At 37.0% G+C, this 11,863-nt stretch overlaps 1 protein-coding gene across 1 annotated transcript; it reads right to left on the bottom strand.

The window, feature by feature from the left end:
• Positions 1-8,696: 8,696 nt before the first annotated feature.
• LOC140784544 (protein DETOXIFICATION 56-like) lies at positions 8,697-11,513 on the bottom strand. Its single transcript, XM_073132022.1, has one exon. The coding sequence runs from the start codon at positions 10,349-10,351 to the stop codon at positions 8,861-8,863; it is 1,491 nt and encodes a 496-aa protein (XP_072988123.1). The 5' UTR covers positions 10,352-11,513; the 3' UTR covers positions 8,697-8,860.
• Positions 11,514-11,863: the final 350 nt, after the last annotated feature.

Raw genomic sequence — 11,863 nt, 5'->3', positions numbered from 1 at the left:
AGACAGAGAGTCGCGTTCACAAATGCATTCGAATGCGGGTACTACATTCACACAGACCGAGAGCTACATTCATAAATGCGTTCGAACGCAACCTGAAGATTTTAAGTTGTCGCGTTCGAACACACTCGAGCCCGTTCGAACGCACCTGAGTTCAAGTTATGTCGTTCGAACGCACCGGGGCCGCGTTCGAACACACCAACGAAATTTGATAAAATTGGACTTTTGTGATTACGGATAAGACTTGGATTTGGCTATATCTTGGAGATCATATATAAGGATTGTGATGCCCTATCTTGAGGGTGGTTGAAGAAACATTATTGAAGGAGACTTCTTGAGACTACATCGGTTCTTCAACTATCAAGGTTCCACTCATCTACAAAACTTAATCTTTCGTCTTAAGGGCTATCTAGACGAAAGATCAATCTCGAGGGTTACTGAGATTGGACTTCAATCACGAGAAGCAGTGAATCGTGGGTTCTAGCGAGCAAGACTGAGAGGAACAAAGTTGGTTGGATCGACGGGTTGTTTTGTGAGTCAGTCTTGTAACTGCTACTATTCTAGTGATTTGTTTTGATCCGAGTTTGGATCCGTGGTTTTGTCCCGTTTGGCTTTTTCCACGTTAAAATCTTGGCATTCATCTCTGCTTTCGTTCCTAATATTTCTACGGACTTTTACTTAAGCGAACGAGTGATAGCATTGCCTAGTATTTAGATACATACTTGTGTCTAGGGTTTTTTCACCTTCCATAAAACACCGGTAATAACTGGCCAAACCCAAGAAACTACGGACCTTCGAGACAGTACTCGGCTGCCTCCAATTGAGAATGACTGTGATCTTGGATTGATCAACCCGGATGCCCTTTCCTGAGACCACATGCCCAAGCAACACTACTTCCTCCAGCCAAAAGTCACACATGGAGAACTTAGAAAATAATTTTTCTCTCCTTAGTACATGTAGTACCAACCGAAGATGCTCTTCATGCTCCTATTCTGAGGCCGAGTAAATCAAGATATCATCAATGAAGACCACTATAAATTGATCCAAGAAAGGGCGAAAGACTCGGTTCATCAGGTCCATGAAGATAGCTGGTGTATTGGACAAGCTGAAAGGCATAACCAGGAACTCATACAACCCAAACCAAGTATGAAAAGCAGTTTTTGGGACATCCGCTTCCCTAATCCTCAATTAATAATACCCAGGTCTCAAATGAATCTACGAGAAGACGCGCGCCCCACGCAATTGATCAAATAGGTCCTCAATGCGAGGCAAGGGGTATTTGTTCTTCACAGTCAGCTAGTTCAATTACCGATACTCAATGCAAAGGCGGAGGGTACCATCCTTCTTTTTCACAAACAGGACGAGCGCCCCATGGGGATGAGCTAGGCTGGATGAGTCCCCTACTAGCAAGTCATCAATCTGCTCTCTCAGTTCTTTCATTTCCTTCTAAGCCATACGGTAAGATGCCTTGGAGACCAGTCCTGCCCCCGGAACCAGTTCGATGGTGAACTCAACTCTTCTGTTTGGAGGAAGCCCCTAGATGTCCTCTGGAAAAACATCTAGAAACTAATGTACTACTGGCAAGTCAGTCAGGGTTTGGGTCCCCGAAGACTTGGTGGACATGATTGCCACCAACTACGAATGGTCTACCTATCTATCCTTACACAATCGACATTCCATACCATCATTAAGCTGTAAGATAACCTCCTTATTGTAACAGTTAATATTGGCATGGTGAGCAGCTAACCAATCCATCCCCAGGATTAGATCAAAGTCATGCATCTCAAGAGGTAGGAGGTCCACCTTAAAATCTCACTCACCAAATGTCGAGGTGCAAGATCGATAAACATGGCAAACTTCCAAACAGTCACCAAGTGGGGTGGCTATGACCAAGGGCTTAACAAGAGGTTCCGACGCCACATCAACATATTCCAGGAATGACATAGAAATAAAAGAGTGGGTGGCCCCAAGGTCAAACAAAATCCTAGGTCTTTTCTTTTTAGTTACTTATAGTTATGTTTTGTTTTTCGCTATTTTTTATGTGTTTTTGCTCCTTAGAATATGTAGTGATATTTATCAGAGTCAATTTGGTTAGAAAGCGAGGATCAAACACGAAGTGATGTTTTGATTAAGTGAACCATAAATCCTATTTTCTCCATTCTATTTTTATACACTTATTTAAAAAAAACTAATCGAACATGTGTTTTAGTTATGCAATCCTTAGAATGTAGTCTTGTTACCATTATGTTTCTGAAATAAATGTAAGGATCAGTATAAAATATCTGGTATTCTTAGTAATTCTCGATCTATCATCATAGAGTTTCATGCTAATTATTTAAGAGAAATTTTCAGATCATGTAACAACCAGGCCAGCTAGCTCAAGTGGGCCTACCAATGCTGCAGCCGCAACGTCGACATCCCCACCGCCTCTCTCTCCCCCTTTATATTTCTCTCTCTCTCTCTCTAACTCTCTTTCTCTCTCTCTCCCACTGTTACTGTCACCGTCGCCGTCCTTGGAAACCACCGCCGCCACCTCCACAAGCGTTAGTGAGCTCTTCTGACCCCCCCTCTCTCTCTCTCTCTCTCTCTCTCGCTCACACACGAGCTCGGGCTCATCGAAGCCGAACTGCCGGCCGCTGGCTGGCCAGTAGCAGTAGGTGCCCTCCCTGTCGACCCGGATCCGCATTTCCCTCCGCTCCTTCTTCTCTTCTCTTCTCTTCTTCTTCTTCTTCCTTAGCTGTTCCCCCTTCTGCAATACTGCTGCGCTCAGAAAGTGCCGAGACCGGCACTATGATAAGGGATTGCTCCCTTTTAATTTGTTTACATTAATTATATGATTTACTTTCTAAAATTTAGGTAAATCAGTTTATCTAGATGGTAGATTATTTTGATAATTTACACTCACTAGTATAAGTATTAGCTAAGTATTTTTAGTATAATAATTTATTAATTATAATTATAAATACTTGCATATGATTATATATAGTTTAGCCATTGTTTATTAGATTAATACATGTAATCATATTGATAATAATCTTATATTTTATATAGTTAGTTTTATTTAAAATAATTAAATTATATAAGTTTCTATTAATGTTTATGTATGCTTATACATGCATATATTTAATATATTTGAGTATACAATGTGTTTCTAGCACCTTATTTTTATTATATATTATTTTCTATGCAATAAAATGCTGAGCTCAGATAATTCTTTTTATATTTATTGATAATGATTATTATATGTATAATTAGTAACTAGTTAAGTAAAAGTAGTAACTGCCAAATAATTGAATTATAGTTAGTTATTTTATGTAAATATATTTTAATTATATTATTGTATATCTGATTCTTTTATGCTTAGAGAGATTAATCATTATATGCCTAATATATAATTAGAATAAGGTTATCATAATTATATATATATATATAATGTATATCAAGTTATTTAAGAAAATCAAATAATTTATTATATTTTACACCAATGAATTCTAAATGGGATAAACAGCTAACATCATATTACTTAAATATTTTCAAACCTTGAACCCCCTTATGTAAAACCCCGTGGATCCTGACGATGAGTTGATGTTTTACTAACGGACGTGAGAGATGCATGGTTCGTATCTTCTAATCAGACTGTTAGTAGTCTTATCCCCTAGATGACTTTCTCAAATTAGGATATATTATATATTATGTACATGCATGTTTTAGCCTCCAGCTTATTATATAACTTTATTTAGAGATGATTACAGTTTAGTATATTTTTATCTTGCATATAATTAGGCTGATCTTAGATATGAGTATGATGATGATAAATAGAGATGGTTAAAGAGGATTATACTATTTTAATGTTATGACCAGTCGATCTGTAGCATAAGTATGCATGTAATAGATTAGCATGAGAATACATGTGTTGACTACATGGTTGAAGACTATATTGCATCATTTTTCTCTTGATTCCTATTCTACATAAATTCCTGTTATGCATTGACTTATTATCGTACTGGATATATGCATATGATCTGTCATTTAGAAGGAAAGCACGAAATGTAATTGATAGGATAGTTGATAGAAAGCGTGAGGATACCCAAATGGGTGCGAGGGTTAGGGCATGCCTAAAGATGATTAATCACTCGACATAGTTATGATCTTGTTGGCCTTACGTTTGAGGTTGTTAGTCTGTTGTGCGCAGCGACATTCGGACACATGTCGTTCGCTACGGCATATGTAGCGAGTTATACTCATGAGGTTTCTATCAGCTAGAAAGGGTGCCTGGTCTGGATGGATGTTGATACCCTAGCGAGTGGAGGGGTATTGTTATATTTGATATACTCTTGCGAGTGGTAGAGTATGCTCTGAGCCTTCAGACATGATGTTGAGACTAGGTATCGCGTGTTGACTTTGCACAGTGGTTTAGTATGATGGTGTTATACCAAGATGTCGGTGATGATTGTGATACTGAGAATCTTATATAAGTATTGAGTAATTTCTATAATTTATTCACCATTGCATTTGATTTCATGACATGGTCGGCTTGCATCATGTGTGCCATATTTAAGAGAGAGTTATGATGAAAGTATGATAGGAAGATTTGTTTACTTATTGTCGAGAATTATATACTTTTATTAGTTTTGACATGTTATCTACATTTCATTTATATATTATTGAGGATACATTCATATACTCATTCATGACATAATGCTCTTTCTGATTCATATTATCTAATACATGATTTACACTCTATTTGACATCACTGATTCGGGGTAAGATTTATTAATTGAGCCTTTTGCTCATGATTCTCTTTATTTCTTTTCTAACCCTCTCAGATATGTGGTACGTGATAGCGACTTGAGATATCTCGAGAAGATATTTTAGATTGATGAGGTTAGCTATAGGTGCAAGACGGTATAGATGATAGTTTATATAGAAATTGAGTTGTACCAGTATTTGATATTTGTACTCTTTTGTATTAGACGATAATTTGTATAATACAGGTCGAATCATAGTGTACTCTTATATTAGTTTTTTTAGTTGTATCTTTATGGTTTGTCGGCTTGTGTGGATCCTGCCAGATTATGTAGTGGTCTAGTATATATTATTGTGGACTTGGATATTTATATGTTAACAGGTTTATTTGGTTGATAGTATAATTTATTTGGTGTTGAATTATGTGAGCATGAATATGTTAGCAGGTAGTATTTGATGATGTCATGATTGTATGTGCAAAGGAGTGTATCTATGCGTGACGGGCCCCATTCATCTTGTCGCGTGCGCCCCGCGTGCCGTATGGGCGTGTGGGCATGCACGTGCCTGTGATGGGCGGGGGCGTTACAGATCACATGTAGGTTGAATGTATAATATGCTACTGATAAATATATCAAGTTGATTGAAATACAAAAATATATAATTGATGTTAGAGCAATAGTCTCTATACTAAGTAATCGGGCCTTTGCGTAACCATTCGGGAAGTGTTCGCGTTAAAAGGCATAGTTACCATCTCTAATTCATGGCTATTAGTTGTATACCACCTTTTTGGTTCAATGTGTGATGCCCGAGGGGTGCCTCGTCAACTAGTGGTTAAATCCACTGGTAGAATCCTCGCTACAAGGACCATCTAGAAAGCAAGATAACACTAGCATTGCTCAACCATGAAATTCCAAGTTAAGGTAATGAGAAAATTAAGATTGTAATAAAGCATATTATACATATATACCCTACCCTGGTGTTCTAGTGTGATTCAGATCTGGATTTATCTCCTTGTGTTTAATTACAGCATGCTTTTCTATTATGACTTTGGGAGAATTTCAATAAGTTTAGAATGTATATTAATGCTAAATGAGAAGATAATTGGATACCTTGTCTATATTTTTGAGATTGATTGACTCTAGCTATGTCCGCTTTGTGAAAATTTACTAGTATTTACTTGTGTATATTCTTAGTATGAGGTCTTGAGGGGTTTAGGGTTTAGGGTTCGAAAGTTTGAGATTTGCTGATCTGCGTGGATGTAATTGTCAATATTCCTAGGTTGATTTTATTATTTTCTTTTCAAGTTTTTTTTAATTACTTGAGTCTTGTATTTTATTTATTTTATTTTGTTTAATTGACTGAATAAATTTTGTGGGTAAATTCACTGCAAACCCTCACGAGACACAACTCGTCCACTAGTGGAAGCATGGATAAGGCAATGCGTGGTGTTTTTTCTGAAAATCTCAATGTGTACATTGATTAAAATTGGAGCGTATAATTTGTGTAGGCACGATTGGTACATATTCATAGGTGATGTATTGCGTTTATTTGAAAATCTCGATACATACTTTAGTTAAAATTAGAGCGTACAATTTATATAGGCGATCCGTACATATTATATATGCGATGCATGACATTTATTTTGAAATTTTGATGCATATTTTGATTAAAATTGTAGCGTACAATTTGTATAAGCGATGCATGGTGTTTTTTTATTTTGGAAATCTCGATACGTTCCTTGGTTAAAATTTGAGCGTATAATTTGTATAAGTGATGCGTACATATTACATAAGTAACATGTGATATCTTTTTTAAATCTCAATGAATACCTTGGTCAAAATTAAAGCATATAATTTGCATAAGTGATACGTACATATTACATAGGTGATACGTGACATTTTTTAAAAATCTTGATATGTACCTTGGTTAAAATTAAAGTGTACATTTCACATAGGTGATGCGTACATATTACATAATCAATGCGTGGCATTTTTTAGAAAATCTCGATTTGTATCTTGGTAAAAATTAGAGTGTACATTTTGTATAGACGATGCATATATATTATCTATGCAATGCATGGCATTGTTTATAAAATCTCAATGCATAACTTGGTTAAAATTAGATTATATAATTTGCATAGGTGATGCATACGTATTACATAAGTGAAGCATGATATTTTTAGAAATTTTGATGCGTACTTAGTTTAAAATTAGAGCATACATTTTGCATTAGCGATGCGTGGCATTTTTTATTTTTATTTTCTTGGTAAAAAAGGTAATAATTCTTTTATTTAGATTTTTATACTTACCTTGGCTAAAACTTTTTGCCCATATTTGATATATTCTTTGGAAATACTTTACATAGGTGATGTGTATTATTTTTTTACTAGGTTTATTAATGTGATGGTGTTACATCCTAAAATATATGCAATCTTTCACTATCACTTTATCTCTTGGTGTTTGACGAAGAAGCCTAAGGATGATATTTTTATCTTAAATTTTATTTTCTTAACATTTAGCCTTTATATACAACTATATATTTTAATACCTGAAAGAATTTTTTTGCTAGTTTACATAGGTGATAGACAAAACCTTTTCGTCATTATAAATACGTACCTTGCCTAATATTGAAATGCATATTTTGTATTTTGTATAGACATTTTGCATAATTTATATGATGCGTAAGACTTTTTTACCATTATCAATACATACATTGCCTAATATTAAAATACATAATTTTTATAGATGGTGCGTAGAATTTACATAAGTGATGCGTAAGACTTTTACACCAATTTTAGTTGGAGTCATATTTGCAAAAGTAGAGTAGTGAAAAACATTGTCAAAATGATATAATATTGACGACATTTATATGGGTGATACACCTGCTTGGAGCAAGGTAAAATAATCACCAAAATATTTACTTAATTCAGAATACTTTAATCACCGAAGAATGAAATGTGTAAGATGAACAGTGAACAATATGAGAGAGATGTTGAATAAATGAATCTTCTAAGATTGCCAAATGAGACCACTTTAGATGAGAAACAGTATTTGAATTGTTATTAATGAAAATAGAATTTGGAAGAAGAATGAGAGGAAAAATAAGAGGAAAAAAGAGTAAAAAAATGAGAGAAAAAATGGAAGGAGGAAGAAGATGGAATGGAAATTACGTTTAGGAGAAGTACACAGAACTTTTTTTAGTTTGTTAGGTAAATTAGTAATTTAAGGTAATGATGTAATTTGGCAGGTATTAGTTTTGCTATTTTAGAACACGGCAGTTTTTTTAGAATTTATTATGGCTCAATTAGTAAAAAGTGCATGAAATTGCAATTTGATAATGGAAGAGGCTTTTTGCTACAAATTGCCTAAACTATATGCATCATATATCTTTAGAATATATATATATATATATATATATATATATTTATGAAATGCAACAAAATAAAAAGAGATTATTTATATTGCATTTGACCTATAGATTTTTTTGAGAATAAGTGAATCACAATAGTCAGTGGAGAGCACAAAGGAGTGGATAAAACGTGTTTACCGATGAAAGTGGAGAAATAAAGAGAAAGGAGAGGTCGAAGCTAAAAGCTCTTCTAGAATTGCCAAATAATTCCATTGTAGAGGAAGAAGAGCATTTCAATTCCTAATGATATAACAATAGAATAAGTTAGAAGAGAATTGGGAGGGTAGAAGAAAAAAGAGAGTTTGATGAGAATCTTGCAGAAGGGAAGGAGATAAATATGTAATTTGGCGGATAATTATAGTTATTGTCATACTTGTTGTCTATAACAATTGGGACATGATAGTCCTTATTTCAGTTTGTTAAGGTAAAATGAGTAAAATAGGCTATTATTTGCTGCTACAAAATTTAAAAGCCCCACACTGCCAATACCATGTCTAGAAATATTTTTTGGTCAAATGATCAACCAAAATGCTGCTAGTTGTATATACACAAGAATCATGTACTGCAATCAAAATTTAATACTGTACATTCTATCAGCATATATAGATGAGATAACCTCCAAGGGATCCCATTACCAAGTGGTCCAAAATCCCCATATAGAATAATCAAACCATGCTTTTCAAGTGCCCACCACGGCTCCACCCCAATCTTATTCGCTTGGTGTCCACTCTGTATTCTCACAAGCCAACCTCTGTGCCTTAACAGCTTCATCATCCCAATTAATACGCCCTATGACAACAGTCAAGAGAAAAGCACTACAAAAACTACCCACAATAAAGCCCAATAGAAGCCCACGAAGCCCAAAATGCGCCGTGAAAGCCAACCAGACGGCTAATGGCAAGCCCACCAAGTAAAATCCTCCGGCACTGCACATCCCCAGCCACGGTCTTGATGTCCCCCTGACTATCCCACCGCAAACAGCCAAGGGGAAGTTAAACACTTCCACAACAGCCATCAATAACAGTATCTTCTCTACCCCATCAAGAATATCCTTGTCACGGCTAAACAAAGATCCCCACTGACCTCGAGCCGCTACCATCGCTGATCCACCAACGGAACCCGCGAAGACGGCAAGGACCACCGACACGCAAGCTGCGTCGCGAGCCAATCGAGAATTCCCTCCGCCGAGCTCGTTCGACACTCGGGTGGAAGCGCAAGTAGCGAGCGAGACCATCACTCCATAGAGCAAGTAGTCGAAGTTGAGCACGACGGTGAGCACCGCCACGTTGCGTTGGGCGTCGGGCAACCTCCCTGCAAGCAAGGTTATGATCTCGTAGCACCACCACTCTAGGCATCCGGTGAAGCAGCACTGGAATGAGATTTTAAGCAGCCTGAGCCAGTCGCTTCTTGTTTGTATCCACCATTCACCTCTATCCCCACCGGTAATTTTATTATTATCATCATCATCATCTTTCCAGAATTTTGTCACATAGATGTAGAGTGCTAACATGATAGTTAAGCTAAGGTCGGTCAGCCCGATGGCCAAGGAGACACCCTCAAGTCCTTTAGCCTTTGAGAGGAACATGTTAAAGGGCACATGGAGAGCTAGTGCAATAGCAGAGCTAAACATGATTGGAAGAGTAATCCCTTGAGAGCTCAAGTAGGTCTTAAGAGGACAAAGGAATGAGGTAACTACAAGGTCCGGAAGGAGATATACTACATACTTCTTTGCAAGAATTATGATCTCTCTTTGTTGGCCAAAGAGAGAAAGTACTTTGTCAACATAGAACCAAAGGAAGGAGATGGGTAGGGAAGCTACGACTAGTAGGATGGTGGTCATGATCAGTGTTTTGTGAAGAAGCTTGTGGTTCTCTGCCCCATGAGCTTGTCCACAGATTGACTCCATGGCACAGCAAAGCCCGGCGAGGATTGAGAAGCCGGTAACGTTGGCAAAGGTGAATCCGAGCGTCCCCGCGGCCAATTGAAGCTTCCCTAGCCGGCCCAGGAAGGCAGTGGTGATAGCGGTTTTTGCGAACCACGTCGAGTTCATCGGGATCAAAGGAGCCGCGATTCCTCGTTGTTTCTTGAGCTCCGAGAGGATCATTCGTTTGATATGACAAGCACATCTTGGAAGTGTATGAATTTGATCATCAGCTACTCTACTGGATTCTTCATCCGGTTCTGGTGCTCGGATTAACATGGTATTGAAGGTCTTGAATTTGTTTGGTCGGGCTTATCCAATGCATATATAAGGTGGAAGTGATCGCAAGATAAATGCAACCAAATCCATTTGTAAAGTTTAGCTATAAGTGGAGAATTAGTGATGCTATTTATGTATACGTTTCGAGATTAACTGGTTAAGAGATTGTAGTGACAAAGATATAGGTGTGGAATCGTGCTTGGCCACTAACTAGAATTAATGCGTGGCTACGCAATCGCTCGATTAGCGATGCTTCACACGTGTATGCCACAAATTGAAAATATAATCGGAGCCACATTTCGTCAATTTTTGCACTTAATGTGCGAATAGTCGTTTTTGTATGTCGATAGTGCCTATTCAGCTATAAATGGGCCTTTACAGTGCTCAGTTTATCTTATCTAATAGTATTGATGATACTCTAATCTGATAACTTTAGAAGTTCTTAAAACTGAGAGGGAAAAGTTTGGAAGAAGAACTCAGTTCGATGGTTCTCTATCATTCCTTTGATATTCGTAGAATATATGGTTCTTATATATCACCTTCCAAATGCTTTACAGAAAACAAATTCCTAATAGAATAATAAATTCCTAACAGAATAGTAAACTCCTAATCACCCTGAGGTGACACCACCATCGTTGGACTCTCTTCTAATACTCCCCCTTTCAAAAGCATAATTCTGTCTTGGTCATGAGACTCTTAGTGAAAACGACAACAACATGTTCTTCTGTGGGAACAAGATGAACTAAAACATCTCGAGACACCACCTTTTATCTAGCGAGTGTTAGTCAATCTTTATGGGCTGTTTCATTTGTGAAATAAAAATAGACTTATTTTAGAATAAGTCCTTTTTGTTACGAATCAGATCTGGACCAATCTGGATGTAAAAAATTTGTAAAAATATATATGGAGGTCGCTTCAGAAGTTAGGATTCTAATAGATCTTTTCACAAGAATCCGACGACTGGATGAAAATATATGAATTAAATAGTGATGCAACGTCAAATAGGGTAGAACGATAATTAATAGAAATTATGGTGGCAGCCATCGGAGGGTAGCAAATGGCCAAAGGTGGTGGTGGATGGTTGTATGATAGGGTGACTGCTGGTGAAGGAAGATGGCTAGGGTTTAGAAGATCGAAATGCTGCTACAGGTATGATCTATTCCTAAAATGATAATTATCAACATATGTCCACTCCTATTTATAGAAGTAAAATTCCCTAACGTATCAGATCCACATGCAGATTATCCGATTTATTTAAAATTCAAATAATAAGATAAAAGTAACTAATTAACTTGACTTGACTCGGCGTAACCCATGTGGTCAGATTGTAACAATTCACTATGCTTCTGACACCTTGTCCTCGAGGTGGCTAGTCTGTCACGTTCTTGTACTCATACAACTTGTCATGCCAATCAGTGGATTTGGGTTCATCTTTCTCGAGTCCGCCCAGAAACATGATGTGGGTTAGCTAGTGCTTGCAATTATGACCGGGGGTAAATCAGTGTCATAGTA

The sequence above is a fragment of the Typha latifolia genome, chromosome 3, assembly GCF_019914945.1.
Source record: "Typha latifolia isolate L0001 chromosome 3, TyphaL0001v2, whole genome shotgun sequence".
Taxonomy (NCBI): domain Eukaryota; kingdom Viridiplantae; phylum Streptophyta; class Magnoliopsida; order Poales; family Typhaceae; genus Typha; species Typha latifolia.
Note: the sequence above shows the minus strand (reverse complement) of the source record. Positions and strands in the feature narration are given on the sequence as shown.

Excerpts from the sequence above, each read along its gene's own strand:
- LOC140784544 (XM_073132022.1), bottom strand. The coding sequence starts at position 10,351 with ATGTTAATCCGAGCACCAGAACCGGATGAAGAATCCAGTAGAGTAGCT.